Source organism: Elgaria multicarinata, chromosome 7 (assembly GCF_023053635.1).
Source record: "Elgaria multicarinata webbii isolate HBS135686 ecotype San Diego chromosome 7, rElgMul1.1.pri, whole genome shotgun sequence".
Lineage (NCBI taxonomy): Eukaryota > Metazoa > Chordata > Lepidosauria > Squamata > Anguidae > Elgaria > Elgaria multicarinata.
Window position 1 is genome coordinate 83,104,006 of NC_086177.1, and position 17,265 is coordinate 83,121,270.

Sequence of the window (17,265 nt, forward strand, 5' to 3'; positions counted from 1 at the left end):
ATTTTATGAGAATGAAATCATCTTTTGACGTTTCTTATAAAGGAGATTTTTGGATTACACCTCAGGGATTCTGTCATAGTTGTAATTTTAAAAATATTGGTAGAAACTGCTATATTTTTATGGTGATTGCTACAAACTATGTGACCCAGAATATAATTGCCTATTCACTCATCTTGCCCTGGAGGGATGAACCTTTTAAAGTTACAAAACCTCAGAGTTTTATTGGTGGAAAATAATAAGTGATTTTACAGATATACCAGCTGCACAGAATTTTGTGTGTGTTTATAAACTTAGTACAGGTGTTCTCAATAGGTCAGTGCCTTCTGCCTTTATTTATACTGGGTAGTTCTTTATATAATATCAGCAAAATTATTAGCTACAATATTTTCCTGTCTAGTATCTTCTATCTAATAATCATTATCTGTTGGAGATAAATAAGGTTAGATAGTTTTACAAACTACATAATGTCAAAGTAAGCTTTATACAATTTTAGTATAACTAAGTCAAATTAAACTTCTTAATATTTGTTTATCATATTTTCTCATCATTTGAACTTGTGATAAAAAATAATTTATATAAATCTGTCAGTGGAAAGTATTGATAGCTTAAAATGTATGCAAGGCAAAGAATAATTGTTACAGAAGCAGTACCATTTATTTCAAGATTGTTTAATAAATATTGTGATGATTTTCTTGAAACTCTGAAGCAAAAATATATTCTTGGATGGTTTTCCAGCAAATAGCATAGGGGGTTAGGACCCTTTGATGTCTACAGAAATTAAGACTATTTGAAGTGAAGTTGTTGCAAAGATGATAATGGGGATAGGATATCCTAACTATGCATCTTATTTCCAATTCCGTTGAGATTGTCTAAGTCCCTGGTCAGCAGGTAGTTTCATAGGAAGGCTAGTTTGATGCGAAGATGGAGGGTGGTGGTCTGGGACACTGATATTGAACAGAATGGACTGCCTGAAAGTTCTGTTGCCAAAACTGCCACTCCCTCTATTCTACAGTGGCCCTATTCAGATGTGACGAGGTAAAGGTGGGAAGGGATACTATGGAGCAGGGAGAAATAGTGAAACCACAATACACAGGCCTGTTACTTGACCAGGAACTGTGTGGAGTGTGCAGTTTACTTACCATTCCTCGTGTTGTAGTTAATCCCCTGGCCTCCCACCACCACCAGTTATCCCAGCACCCATCACACCAGAAAAATGTGTGTGTCAGCTGTTCCATCCATCACTCTGCTGACCATAGAGTCCAGCCACGACACCCAGAGCATCGCTGGAAGTGGTGGATGCTCTAGATGGCCAATTCTATAGTTGCTGCATTTTCACATGGAATAGCCATTTTAAACCATAGGGAACCCAACAGATGACACGGTAAGCCTTTGGGTTGGCGAATCTCCCTGTGACAACTGAATCAGGTGAGGCTGTGCAGGTCCTGGACCAGTGCCTAGACTCATTAATGGGCTGGATGAGGGCCAATAAACTGAGACGGAATCCTGGCAAGACGGAAGCCCTGTGGGTGAGTGGTTCCCGAGTCCGGGAGACAGCCTCATTGCCTGTTCTGGATGGGGTTGCACTGCCTCTGAAAGAACAGGTTTGTAGTTTGGGGGTACTCTTAGACCCATTTCTGTTGGAGGCTCAAGTAGCCGCCATGGCTCGGAGTGCCTTTTACCATCTTCAGTTGGTTCGCCAACTACGGCCTCTCCTGGACAGAGATAGCTTGACCACGGTGGTACAGGCATTGGTAACCTCAAGATTGGATTACTGCAACGCGCTCTATGTGGGGCTGCCCTTGACGCTGCTCCGGAAGCTGGAGCTAGTGCAGAATGCTGCAGCTCGGCTGCTGTCTGGAGCTGCCCCTTTCCAGCATGTAACTCCTCTGCTGAGGGAACTGCACTGGCTGCCTATTCGCTACCGGGCCAGGTTTAAGGTTCTTGTACTAGTGTACAAAGCCCTAAACAACTTGGGACCAGGATACCTGAGAGAGCGCCTTCTCCCTTACCAACCTGCCCGGTCACTGAGGTCATCCGAGGGCCTGCTCCTGGTGGTTCCGCATAGATCCATCCTCCGATTGGAATCCACCAGGGGAAGAGCCTTCAGCGTGGTGGCGCCCCTCCTGTGGAATTCCCTGCCTCTGGAGGTCAGGCAGGCGCCGACTTTGTACTCCTTTCGGCGCCTCCTGAAAACATCTTTATTCCAAGAAGCCTTTCTTTAACATGCAGCTTTGGATTACTGTTATTGCTTCTTTTAAATTTTGTTTTAACTGTTTTTATTCTGTTTTTATTTTCATTTTACCTTGTACACCGCTCCGAAATTTTTCAATGGGGAGCAGTATATAAATATTCTAAATAAATAAATAAATGTGTGTGTGTGTGGGGGGGGAAGTGTGTCAAGTAATATTCCCAGACACTGTCTTTTAACCACCTGAGAACCACTGCCGTGAGTAAATACTCAGTCCAAACCTGTTCAAAGGGATGCATCCCAATCGTATGAATATGTCTTTTGAAGTGGGGGGCAAACAACATATTACATTAGATGTGTGGTTTGTACATACCTTGTTTTTTTAAAAAATGGAATTGCAAGCCTGAGACCCAACCCGGATTAGCACTGTGGAGTAGGTGGTACCAAGCAGTTTTTCTTCTGGAACATATAGCAGCTTTGGGGGAGATTTTTGTTAATATGGTGGCATGATGGGAAAAGAATGACATGTGCTCCATTTCTACTACAGTTGATAAAAAAAAGAAAGAAAAACACACACATTGTGTTGATTGCTGGGACCTTTTTATCTAATCCTGTTTTCCATTTTGCAGTGGAGTACAGAATTGGGTTCCTAAGTATTTTACACTCTGTTAATATTTTGTTTCTGCTGCTATTATTAATGCATTTATATCCCACCTTTATAGTAGAAATGCTCAAGGCAGTGTACATCAAAATTTAAAAAATTAAACAGGAACAAAAGATAAGATTGATTGATTGAAGATCTTTAGTGATAACAACAACAACAACAAAAACATCAAGAGGGCAAGCCAGATGGATCTCCCAGTACGGGAGACAGTTCCACAGCCTTGGTATAGCAACAGAGAAGGCTATTTTATGCATTCCTGCCAGCTCTACTTCAGATGGTAGTGAGACAAGGGAAAAGTCTTCCTCAGCTGACCTGAGTAAACAGACAGGGTCAAGTGATAGGAGGCAATCCTTTATTAACAATACTGTCTGGAATACTCTTGCTTTCACTACTGTTGTTAATGTCAGTTTTGGGCATGCATAATGGTCATGGAATGCATATGTGTGGTTTTTTTTTTTTGCCTTCTCCCTTTCTGTGTTAATTAAATACAATCGCAAATATTTAGAATGACATTTGGTAATCACTTCAATGAAAACACTGATTTTTGTTTTCTTATATTAATTTGTTTCTTGCTTTATTTAAACAGATGGAAGATCTTGAGCTTGAGGAACTTTATTGTGAAGGCAATCCATTGCTTCAGAGGAATCCAGTTAGTGCCATACAAGAGGAGGACATTTTGACTCTTAAGGTTACTAATTACAAAAGTAAAATTTAAAACGGTAGTTTTTAAATTATATTTGTTTTTCAGATTACAAAGAAATTTGAATCCTTCTTATTAAAACAATTCTAAATAACCTTTTTGTAGTCTGAGAGATAGGGCTGGTTCATCTGCTGAAAGTGATTGTTAGTCTGGTGGTTAGAGTTTTAAATTAAACGTGCAATCCTCTACGTATCTGCTCAGAAGCAAGTTCCATAAAGTTCAGTGAGGATTACTCCCAGGTAAGGGTGGATATAATTGTAGTTCAAGGCTGCAAACTTGTGCCTTAAAACTGGAATCCTATACATGTATAGACAGAAAAAAGTTCTACAACTCTCAGCGTTCCCCAGCCAGAAATCCTGAAGTTGTAGGACATTTCCCCCCCATCTAAACATACATGGGATTGCATGCTAAGTAATTTGGCATATTATTTGATAAAACATGCTAAATTTGTAGGACTTCACTCAATCAAAGAACTGTTAGTGTATTAACCAGATGGTTTTTGTTTCATTAATCAGTCAAAAATGGTAGTAGCATAACTTCATATGATTCACAGGTATTATATCAGCCATCTTCTTAGAGAAGGCATCAAGCGAAAATGGAATGCCTTTTTTAAGATGGTGCTTGCAAGCTGCAGTGTTTATAAATATTTGTAGTAAAATAATATGATATAGATAGGTATATATTTGAGTCATTTATTTATTTATTACATTTATATACCGCCCCATAGCTGAAGCTCTTTGGGCAGTTTACAAAAGTTAAAAACAGTAAACATTAAAAAGTATACGAAGGTTTTTCTAATTATTGAATCTAACCAATGAATCAATTACATGTTACAGCTATAGTCTAGTACCAGTAACCTTTAAGACATGTTTTCAAAAACTTTAGGGGGTGCTTTCCCAAACTTTATCTACAAGACAAGCTTTTCCCATTTCTTACACTATTTTCAAAGCCTTTCTGAGATTTGTTTACTACCTGGTATTAAAAAGGTATTATTACTATTGTTGTTGGGATGAGGATGAGGATGTTAAATTATGGCAGGGGTGGGCAACCTGCACCCCACAGGCCTCATGCAGTCCTTGGAGGTTACCTGTGCAGCCTGTTGTGGGTGCCATAGACCCCCAAATTCCCTCCTGTACCACCGCCAATGTCACTGTTACACAGAGCACACAAGGAGAATCATTCCCACATGTCCTTTTCCCCAGCAGAATTGGGGTTCTAATCTTTGGGGTTGGGGTGGACAGCTTGTTGAAAATGTCAACCCAATGTCAACTCCATGTTAGGCAGACTGGGAACCAGGAGATCAGGGTTCTAATCCCCACTCAGCCATGGAAACCCACTTGGCCAGTCACAAACTCTCAGCCCAACCTACCTCACAGGGTTGTTGTTGTGAGGATAAAGTAGAGAGGAGGAGGATTATGTATGCTGCCTTGGGTTCCTTGGAGGAAGACAGGCGGGTTATAAATGCAATAATAACTAACTAACTAAAACTCAATGTCATACTTCCCTTATGCAACCATACCTAGAATACTGTTTACACTTATTATCAATGCACCTAAAAAATGTTATTGTACAGTTGGAAGAAGTGCAGAAAAGGACAACTAAAACAATCAAGGAGTTGAAGCATCTCCCCTGTGAAGGAAGGTTACAACAGCTGGGATTTTTTAGCTTGGAAAAAGGGATGGTAAGGGGAGATATGATAGAGGTGTACAAAATTATGCATGGTGTGGAGAATGTGTATAGGAAGAATTTTTTTCTCCCTCTCCCATAATACTACAACCCAGGGAAATCCTATGAAGCTGATTGCTAGGAAATTCAGGACAGATAAAAGCAAGTATTTCTTCAGACAGCCCATAATTAAAATATAGAAATTGCTATCACAAGGTAGTAGTCATGGCCACCAATTTGGATGGCTTTGCAGCAAGGGGGATTAGACAAATTCCTGAAGAAGGTTATCACTGGCTACAAGGCCTGATGCCGCTATGCTATGCTATCTCCAGTATCAGAGATGGTGTGCCTGTGTACACCAGTTGCTGGGGAACATAATCAGGAGTGTGCTATTGCATTCATGTTTTGTTTGTGGGTTTCCCTTGGGCAGCTGGTCGCCCACTGTGTGAATAGAATACTGAACTAGATGGATCCTTGGTCTGATCCAGCATGGCTCTTCTTTCGCTCTTATGCAACTGCACCTACTGTAAGCTAAACACTTAAATGACATACATTTAAAATAAATTTAAAATAAATTTTAGCTCACATCCAGAACTGATAAGCACACATATTTCTGGTGCCAAACTATGTAGTATTGTATGGCATCAGCAAACAGTGGCTGGGTTTACACAACATGAGTGTGAGTCGTTATTGAACTGTGGGTTGTTGTTATGAACCCAGCCATGGTTTGCTAATCACAAGCAACCAACAAAAGGGACCTATGGTTTGTTGTTGGGTTGTGGATTGTTTGTGGTAGCAAACCAGGGTTTGTTAGTGTGGCTGAGTTCACACAACACAACAACCACAGTTTAACAAGAATTCACAGTTCAATGACAACCCACACTCAACCCATACTCAAACTTCAATATGGGTTATAGTGTTGTGTGAGTGTCTCAGTCACTCTAAATAAATTTCTTTTTCCATTAGCAATTTGTGTCCCCATAAAATAGTGTATCTAGTCTTTTTGCTTTTGATTGAGGTAATGACTTTGCAACAAGTAATAAATTAAAACTTAATTTGTTTTTCTAAATCCTAACACAAATATCTGATTTTTAAAATAAAAACAACATAACATCTCCAAATTCAACGGAATAATCTCTTTGTGGTAGGCCCTGCATATATATTAATGTAAATAGCTTTGTCAGCCATCCATAATGACAAAATAAGTATTTATCCTGGAAACAGACAGAAATTAACAATGTGAACATTTTCAAATGGAGATATTCTAGAAAAGGCATTAGTTATTTAAATATTAATTTGAGGTAAGAAATAAATCCTTGCTCATATGGTAAAAGGACACAATTAACTTGGTTAATTAAAACAATATAGCTTTAAAATTGATTTCATCTTGTAAATAGAGCCTTTTTTGGCTGAATGGCGGCATAAAAATCCTTAAATAAATAAAATAAATAAATAAATAAATAAATAGCCTTTAGGGTTTTTTTAACTGGCTGCAAATGAGTAGAAACGTATAGCATTTTTTATAGAATTCATATGCACTGTATAAGTAAAATAAAAAGCTCGTAGGCAATTTGTTAACGTCTGGGGCTCTGGGGCCTAAAAAAAACCCTCATTAGCTGATGCTGTGAATTAGAATAGAACTATATGTGCACAGGCATCAGGGCCTTGTTCAGGCACAGATTAGAAAGTACTGACCCTGTGATTCGTAGGCCGTATAAATTCCAGGAAGTGGCCTTCTGCCTTGTCTGGTCAACAGAGAAGCATCTTCTGCCTGTTAATGCTGGCTCCAGCAACAGCCAACGGAACACCACTGGCTAACAAACACCCATTCTTTGGCTGTGACCCATGGCGGGAAACATGGTCCAATCTTGAAGCATCTAAAACTGATATATCAGCAGTTTTAAGCATCACCAAACCTCCTTGTGATACACATTTGTTCTGAATACCTCTACCTAATTGTCCTGCAGGTCATGGCCTTTGTAATGCTTAGTCAGCTAATTCATCCAAGTAGTAAGGAATCAAAAGGAAGGTTCTTGTCCATTTGGCAGCATTGCTTAAGTCCATCCCAAGTTTTCCCAAAGTCATTGTTCCTTTTGAAACTGCCCTTGGAACTAATCTTCAGTGTGCTTTTTGACTGTGGGACTCAGCATCATCATCATCATCATTATTATTATTATTTATTTATATAGCACCATCAATGCACACAGCTCCAAAATCTGCTGAGGGCCTGCTTGGCTTGCAACCCACTTCTTGTACTCCGTCCTAATACTCTTTCTCTTGTACTCTAGTATCTAACCAATGTTTCCAGGGCTGGAGCACCTCTCTTCTTGCTTGCACCACCTCACTGCCTTGTATGCCTAGATGGATCATTTGCCTTGTATACCCAGGCAGATAGAGCTTCACCCTGTGAGGCCCCCATTACTGTATTTTGCCCACATCCATTTCAGTGGGTCACCTACTCTCACTAGGAATTTGGTGACAAGCTGGGAGCCTAGAGCATTGTGGTGAGTTCAGGGTCTTGAGACAGGCACAGACACACACACACACACACACCTAATTTCCTTTCCTCCTTCCCCTAAGTTCTTTGGTCTAAATGTGTTTGTTATTTCCTTTGGAATAGTCAGGATCAAAGAAAAGACCTTGTTTGAGGATTATCCATTCTAATTTTTCTTTTTGAATTGCATTCTACACTTTTTGTGTGGATCTGGGGTCCCCAATAACAGATGTTTGGTCCCCCCCCATTATTGCTTATATAAACCTAATCTGAATGGGGCTGAAGACCACAACATATGGTGTGGCCTGAGGTGCTTACCTCATTGTATCCCAAGGCTGGTAAAGGCTAGCATAGACTGTGCCCATGGTGGGTTTCCAAGTGATCATGACCAATCAGGAAATTTGTCTCTTTTACTTCTAAAATAAGACAAATATACCAGCTTGGACTTTATTTCTTCCTCCTACTCCTGAATTTCCTCTAAACCTATCCATTCTGCATTTCACATGACCCACTCTTTGCCATTGAACTCTAAGGACCTCTTTGTTTTAGGCTCCCAGTCCTGTCTTGCTATGTCCATAGCCCCATCCTTGCTCCTTATTGGCAAACTTTAACACTCCATCTCTGCCTTTTCTTACTCTGTCCCAGTTAGGAATATTTTCTAGGTTTCAGCTGTCAGTTTTTCTCAAGCTGATTTTGCCAATTTGCAGAAGAACTGTAAAATCTACCATGTGCACACTAACCTTTTTGCAAAGGATTCCTATATTTACAGGTTCTTTGGAAACACATGTATACATGCAAGTTCATGCACACTCATGCATGAGGGCATTTGATAACAGGACCATGAAACTCAATGTAAAGGGCTACAGGGTCCTCCTGGAGAAGGGACTATTGGAATATCTAACCATATATTCACGAAGTCATCTGCTAAGTATTGGAAGTAAAAAGCATTTATTTTGAGGATCTGTTGGAAGTATTGTCAGTAATATTGATTATTCTGTTTTTTAAATTGTACAGGAACTAACAGCAAGATTTATTCTCACTCAACTGGAAAACAAAAACCGCTATTTACACACAGCAATAAAGCAGAATTTAGAAGCACAGAAGCTACTTTCCCATAAACAAGAATGTGTTCATTGTGGACATAGCTTTCTGGGTATGTGGCTAGAATGTGTGCAGTTTGTGGATGTAAAACAGGTAACTTTACTGAATAATGTACTCTTTAAAGTAGAATTAATTTCATATCCAGATTCTTGTTAAGTTATTCTTCTGCCTACTTTTCTTACATATACACAAAACCTTATTTCCTTTCTGCACATATTGATAACGCCTTTAGTGGCCTTATCAGTCATAAGTAGAAACTCGCTGCATCAGCTGAAGGGTTCATATAGTCCAGCTTTATATTTCCATCAGTGCCCAGCCATCTCCTATCTCAGGGGTGCAGTACTTTGGGCCTGGGGGCCAAATCTGGTGCTCCAGGCATCCCAGTGTGGCTGTCTGGGGTTCCTGAGAAGGCCTTACCCCCCCCTTTCCCCCTTGGTCTAAAACAGATTCTGCACCCCTGTCGTATCTATACTACTACAGCTTTCTCAATTTTCAACCTCTGCTTCTGCTATTATTAGTTTATTTGCTTAATTAAATTAATTTATATGCACCTGGCCTTTCCTTTTCATTTATTCCATTCTGTTTGTTTATTTCATTTGTATCACACCCATCCTTCAAAGAGGCATTTCATCCATACCTCAAACACACAATGTAGGCTATGCTGGGAAAGTGATTTTCTGTAGGCCACTCGGAGATCTCTGTAGATGTATGGGGATTTGAACCTGGGCTTTCCACATCCAAGCTAACTCTGTAGCCAATAGGGATGTGCTCTGCTTCTCCTCGAAACGGAGAAGCAGGAGCGGAGCGGGGGGGGGGCTTCGCCTACCCTTAAGGCGGAGGCGAAGAGGATTGGGGGGCCGGCGGATCGAGGCGAAGAGGATCGCCTCAATCTGGAGCTTCGCCTGCAGGTAAGTGGGGGGGAGGGGGACTAATCTGGCGCTGCCGGCGCCGCCATCCATGCGGCGGCGGCGCCAGCGGCGCCAGGTAAGGGAGGAGAGACGCTTACCTTCCTCCGTCGCTGGCTTCAATTGAGGCCCCGGTTGAAGCTGGAAGTGAAAGCCGAGGCCTCTTCCGGCTTCAACCGGGGCCTCAATTGAATCCGCAACGGAGGAAGGTAAGGGGGCGGCGGCTGGGCAGGGGGCCGGGGCGGGGGTCTGGCCTACCTGGCGCCGCCGGCGCCGCCATCCATGCAAAGGCGGCGGCGGCGGCGCCAGGTAAGGGAGGAGGGACGCTTACCTTCCTCCATCGCTGGCTTCAATTGAGGCCCCGGTTGAAGCTGGAAGTGAAGGCTGAGGCCTCTTCCGGCTTCAACCGGGGCCTCAATTGAATCCCGCGACGGAGGAAGGTAAGGGGGCGGGGTGGGTGGGTGGTTACTCTGGCGCTGGCGCCGCCGTCAATATAGTGACGGCAGCGAAGCCGGATCTCTCTCCACGGAGCGGGAGACGGGTGGAGCGGCGCGAAGAGGATTGGGCCCGATCCGGATTTTCCGGATCGGGCCACGAAGTGGATTGGGGGGGTCCATGCACACCCCTAGTAGCCAATACACAACATGGATCTCTCCAATTTAGTGCATTTGGAGACAGATGCAATATTTTCTGAGTAGTCAGACCAATTTTAAAAGAGTCTCTGCTGCCCACAACACACACACTCTTCTGTGATGTCTGGTTAAAGTGGTTTTGCAGGTTTCAGGACACTTGAAGCTGGGGAACCCCCATTCGTCCTCCCACAAGAGACACAAAGGCTAATCCACACATGTGTGTCTCTTAGTTATATCCTGGAGTTAAGTAATACACTCTTTTACCTCCCAATACACAGCAGTTTTGGAAGTGTTTTAAACTTTTAAAAATAGATAGCAGTTATATAGCATATTGATTGCAGTGTTCAAATCTGTTCAAAAACATACTATTCCCATGCTACATAGTCAGGTGAGGCTGAGATACAGTGGCTTGCCTTAGACCGCCTTGTGAAATTCAAAATGGAGCCTTCCTGACTTGCAGCTTAATGAATCTTACCCTCTGCACTATACAAAGAGAGCAGAACAGGGAAAGCACTGTAAAAATAATTTTTCAAGCTACACCTATGTACACAAAATATGAGATGAAAGATTCACAGTATATGCCCTTGAAGTAGGAAATGGAACAATGCCTATAAGCAGATCAACAAATACTGCAAAATAGGAGATCCTGAAATGCATTTAACATCTGATATAAGAATTGCAATATATAAGAAGAATCCAGTATTACAAGTTCTATGTCTGCTACGTCATCTGTTAAGAATGAGCACCATGGCAATATTAAAAACTATCATTTTACAAACGTTGGGGCAAAATGAAATGTATTACAGTATGGATCAAATTATGAAGGATAATGTTGAGGAGCAAATGAAATACCCAGGTGAATGTCTTAATACTTTAAAATTTAAAGATAGTGGTTTACACCCACATAAGCATAGCTTGAAAAAGAAAGTTATTGTAATACTGTTAAGGAATATTTACATCCTAAATGGGTTAATGATTGGAACTCAGTTACATTCTCTCTCCTCTTTCGTTCTCTCTATCTAGATGTATTGATAGATAAATATTAAAGTAAATAACTCAGATGAATAAATACAATTTGAACACACACTTTAGAGATGCTTGGAATAATAGAGAGGTGTGATAGCTTGAAACATAAATAAAAAGTGTGTAGAAATAAATAAAAACTAAGCAAATAAAGTAATTTTTCCAACCAGAATGAGTGCAAAGTTAAAATGGAACGAACTACCCCTGGAGGATAGAAAAAGGAGTGCAAGTGTAGAAAAAGTGACAAAGAAAAAAAACAAGAATAGAGAAAAGGCCAAGATGTCTAATGTTGCTGTGATCCAGCATGGGACTTCTTATGTTGTTCCGCGAAGTGGGAGGCAGGCCTTCTGTGAGTGGAAGAGGCATTTGACTAGCAGATGGGGGCATTTTGATCCAAGCCGTTGGTTAGAGGAAGAAAGCTTTAAAAAATCCTTTAACGTGAAACCTTTTATTAGGATTGATGTTTTGTGGGCCATCCATTTCCTCCCCGTTATAGGTATTAGAGTATCTGTACCCAATAAGAATCTCCTATGAGAGGCAGCTCACAGTTATTTTGGCTAGGATCCCAAGAGTTGCTTTAGGCTTGTATGTGAGTTTTTTTAGAATTTTTTCTCCATGCCATATCACAATTTAGTTTTGAAAGTCTCGTCAGTTTCTGTGGCCTGGAAAGCTGCTGTTTGCAAAACACAAGCGAAAGCCCTCTTGGGCATACAGAACTAGTTGTGCAGTTCTTTTATTTATTTAATTTCCAAGTCACACACAAAACACAGGTATTTTATTACTTATTATTTATTAAAACATTTGTATCCCACCGTATATCATTTGGATCTCAGGACGACGTACATTTAAAACCAAACAGTATAAAACAGTGGTTCTCAACCTTTTTGCTCCGTTCCCCCCTTTCACCATTGTTCAGAATATAGTTCCCCCCTTCCCAAGATAGTCTAACTCAAAAGGTACATTCCAAATAATATGCATATAATATTGGAAATCTTTTATTTTTTCCTATATTAATCCCATGTAAAGGGGCTATACAAAGCATGGCCCCTTTTATATTCTCAGCTCCCATGCTTTGCGTTGCCCCTTTAAATGGGAAGCTTGAAACTTCTAGGATTGCAAGGGAGGGAGGGAAAAGAGAGCAAAGGCCTGGCTTTTGCAGACAACATGACACTTTTCTGGGACGTTTTTAATACGTGTAGGAAGACATAATCTACAGGACATCATACTTTGCTGAATAGTGGTCCCAATCCCCCCCCGAACCCTAAAATTCCCCCCCGGGGGGAATTCCCCTTGTTGAGAACCCATGGTATAAAACAATAAACGAAGTACACAGCTAAAAACATCAAACCATTAACAAGCTAAAATCCGTAGAAAATTTAAAAGCAATTAAAAACAAAACCATGTGCAGCTTTAGCCCTCACAGGCTTTGATAAAAAGCCATGTTTTAACTTGGTTCCAAAACAAAGCCAGCGTCGGCGCCAGTCAGGCCTCCAGGGGGAGGGCATTCCATAACCAGGGTGCCACAACAGAAAGCAACAGTAGCTGTATTGACCATATGAAAAATGTTGAACTCCTGAAGTCTGTATGGCCAGAGTCTCAAGATGAATGGTAGAAGGAGGCTCTGAACTGATCACTTGTTAAGGCTTTCCTCTCTCCTCCTTCCATCACTCATCTAGCTCCCCGTCCCTGTTTTCCTTTCCTTTCCAGAGGTCTGAATTGATCACCTGAAGTTTGACTACTACTAACTTACAGAATAGCACCCTAAGGTCTCCATGTTCTCTTTTACAAATGTCTGGAATTTGTTGACATTTTTTAGATATTTAAAAAGAAACTTAAAAGAAAGGAGAGCAACAATGTTTGCTCTTTCTGCTGAGCGCAGGAGAGAAAGTAAAGATTAGGTTGAACGTAGTGAAGAATTCCCTATTACAGCAGTACAGCAATGGAACAAACCCTCTAGTGAAGTTGTGGAATCTTCTTTTATATTTTTAAAACTTTTGAAAGGCAAATACCAGAGTTGCATTAGTTTTAGAATATGGTAACTTTGGGCAGGAGATGAACTAGCTGGTCATGTTGGTTTATTATAATTCTATATGTTTCTGCTCGACCTGCCAAAAACCATGGCAGTGGGTTGGTTTACATGTAGTATGAAACAGTAGTTTCTGTTTGATTATCTACAGTCATATGCACAGGTTTGTGTGTTTTCCTTCCTCCCCAGCCATCCTTCAGAATCCTTAGATGCTATGCCAAACACTGGCCTCTAAGGTTGGAGCAATGTTCCAAATCATAGCTTGTCAGTTCAGATGTAACACCAAACCACAGTCTGTGGTTTGCAAGCCAGCTTCAAGCTATGTAGTGTCAGGTTCTGGTTTGATGGCCACTCACAGACCATGCTTTGTCAGATGCTACTGGTTCAGAAATGACAAAAGCACGGTTTGGTGTTGCCTCTGAACCATCTCAGTGTGAGTATGGTATAAACAACTCTGTACCTCTGCTGTCAATGTGCCAGTGTCAATAGAGGAATCTCGCCAGTGGCCACATATCTGCTATTTTTTTTTTCATTGCAGTAGTACTAGGTTTAGTCTCTATATTAAGGACATGAAATTGTGGAACTTCAGAGTCTCCACACAAAATCACTACCATGTTTCATAATATAATCTGATCTATCTTCTGGGGAAGGCCTCTAAAAGAACAATTGCATGCTGCCCTTTCTAGAGACTTGAGTTGAAGTGGCAAGTCTGACGCTGTTTTCTAACACCTCATCAATGAGGTACGACATCTTGATTTTCTGTTTCACCGTTCTGCTCCTCCAGTTATTAGTTGTTGAATGTCATCCAATAAATTAGCTTTCCTTGGACTCCTGCTGGCCCATTTCCCCAACAGATTACGTAGTGCTGGATTGTTCTCCACAGATGTATAATTCCTGTTGTCTTGCTATTTAGTGATAAATGTGCTTCAAGGCAGTGTTAGGGTAGCTGTGGCTCTCACACAAACAATCTTAGTTTTAAATGTAACTTTTGCCAACACTTTGTTCATTTTGTCTGACCAAATCTCAGTGTTAAGGCAAATTTACTGTATTGGGTGTTGCGCTCAGTTTATACATAACTGCAATGTATAAAAGGGAATATACTCTATAAAGCACCTTACATAGTGTAATATTTTCCTTTTCTTTTTAAAAGGGAATGAAGACTAGCAGAAACTTGCAGCTCTTACCTGTCAGGGCACTTCTCTGTTCATACAAATGCTTTAACCGTCGTGACCGTGGACTCTTCGGAATTGCTGTACCCTAGACCAAGCAATAAACTCAGCACTTCAATCATCCTATATTGTGGCATTCTTAAGAACTTAAACTGAATTTAGAATTTGCACTACATCAATAATCCATTTAAAATACACATTTGTGTTGGAACAGTAATTGTAGAGAAGTGGGCAGGAATTATTCCCAACAACTATGCAGGTTTGGTGGAGCCTTTTGGTAGACTTGACCTTGCTTCTGAAAATGGATGGCTCAAGCTAATAACATTGTTTAACAGTGAGGTAAAGTTTTATCATGTAAACTTTGACTAACCTGGATTACTGTGATTTCTTTGGCTTCTATGATATGATCCATGTGTCCTAATGTGAAATTCTGATAAGTGTTTTCCCCCTTCTGAATATCTAGGGTCAGAACTTAGTGCAAAAGAATACTTTTAACATGTGTCCAGTGATTACGTAGTTCTTAATTTCCATTATAAATCCTGTGGTTCTAGAAGTTTATAACTTGGCTTTAATATTTGGCACACAGAATTTTCAACATTGGAGAAAATGTGTTGGAGTGTTTTAAAAAAGAAACAGAGAGGTGGCACTTATTAAGAAGGATTTCTTTGCTCATAGGAACTTTGATTATAAAAAGGCTGTGTGTCATGGCACATATTGGAAAAACAAATATACCACAGGGAAGTATGCAGTTAGATAAGACGTTTGTATACTTGCTTGGTTTCCACATTTGCTATCTAAGGTCCACTTCTTTTGGATTCCTTAAATGTTTCTAGGCTGCAATTCCTCCTAATTTATAACTTGCATTCTCATCTCATGTAACTAATTACAGTACTACAAAAAATGGCTGTTACTTAAAACTTATTCCTAAATATAAGCATGTGGCTGACTTTAGTGTTTACATATAGAAATCATGCAGGTTCTAATCTAAACAGAGAAAGACTTATTTCACTTTAGAATAATAAGTACAGCCATGTGCTTGCCTAAAGTGCAGACATTTTATATGCAATAACACACTCTATTTTTAAAAAAAGATAAAAAAAACTTTTATGTAACAGAATGACTCAGAATGCAAGTAGAATGTTCTGTAATTAAAGCCATATATCAGCAGCATATACATTAGTTAATAGATTGCATAACTTTTGATCATGATGGGCAATCTATAGAATAGGGCTGAAATTATTTTATACACACACACAATTTACAAATATATCGAAATTTGAAAATGTGCACACATAGTTACAACTCTACTGGAGGGAACAGCAAAGGGCTCAGTGGACTTTTGTTCCCTTCCTACGGCAGGAAAGAAGTGCCATGTAAGCCATACTGAGCCCTGTGGAAGAAGAGCAGGTTACAAATGTAATGCATCGTTGTATATCCAATTTATAGAACATTTTTAGAAATGCAGTCAAGTAAGTGATGAGTTTATGAGCCAGTCCTAAATATATCCCTTGACCTAATTCAGACTTAACAATAAACCATGGTTTAGTTTACAATAAACCAGTAAATGAGCATGAACAAACCTCAAGCTCGCACAGTCCTTTTCTGCTGTGGCCACAAGGAGAATAGAAGTATCTAGTTCCTGTTTAACAAAAACATGGTTTATCATTATAGCCCATAAGGATAAACTGTAGTTAGTTTAAACAATGGTTTATTTAAAACAAACCAAGTTCAAAAGATTTATGATAAACTGTGGTTAGTGTGAAAGAGGAAGTAGTCTAATCGCCTCCTTGCAGTTGCTCCAAAGGAGGAAAAGGGAAGAGTGGGCTTCAATTATTATTATTATTATTATTATTATTATTATTATTATTATTATTTTATATAGCACCATCAATGTACATGGTGCTGTACAGAGTAAAACAGTAAATAGCAAGACCCTGCCGCATAGGCTTACATTCTAATAAAATCATAGTAGAACAATAAGGAGGGGAAGAGAATGCAAACAGGCACAGGGTAGGGTAAACAGGCACAGGGTAGGGTAAAACTAACAGTATAGTTAAACAGTATAGGGTAAACAGTATAGGGTAAAACTAACAGGTTCAAACAAGTGGAAGTGCTCTCTGCTAGCATTATAAACAGGAAACCACACTGATCACTGAAGATAGCTTTACAACTTGCAGTGACGCCAAAATATAAATTCATTTATATTTAAAATCAAGTAGGCTGACTTGGAAGTGCTCCAGCCACATATCATACTGGTGAAGGACATGGGGCCTTGCTGATTTATGGGCTGTACTGGCTCTTTAAGTGTACTGGCTTTTTAATTGTATTATTCTTTCTGCTGTGTATCTGTTCTGGTATGTGTTGTGTAGCCAGGATGGTATGTTAAGTGGAGGTGGGAGTTTGGAACTCTAGGCGCCAAGACTCCAAGAGACTCCAAGGTCAGATTGGGCCTCGCACCTGCAGGTTATCTCCATGGTTGTTAGGATAATTGGGTTTAGTTGTGAGAGAGAGGGCGAAGCCCTCCCTAAGAAGGGAGGGTCGTCAAGAGCCAGACTGAGCTAGGGGTTGGTTCAGCGAGGTCGTGGGGCCCTAAATCCAAAAGGGGATAAAAAGGGTATCCTGTTTGGGAGGGAGATCTTCTGTTCTGGTTTTGGAGGAAGAACACCAAAAGCAGCCTGGGATGGCTTCTTGGAGTAAG

General features: G+C 40.3%; 1 protein-coding gene across 1 annotated transcript in view; it reads left to right on the plus strand.

Annotated features, from left to right (window-relative positions):
* The window catches only part of LRRC69 (leucine rich repeat containing 69), a 36,008-nt gene extending 21,240 nt beyond the window's left edge, over positions 1–14,768 (plus strand). The window contains exons 6-8 of the mRNA XM_063129885.1: positions 3,439–3,540; positions 8,726–8,905; positions 14,549–14,768. Coding sequence (XP_062985955.1) covers positions 3,439–3,540; positions 8,726–8,905; positions 14,549–14,659 — 393 coding nt within the window. The 3' untranslated portion in view covers positions 14,660–14,768. The remainder of the gene's footprint in view (positions 1–3,438; positions 3,541–8,725; positions 8,906–14,548) is intronic.
* Positions 14,769–17,265: the final 2,497 nt, after the last annotated feature.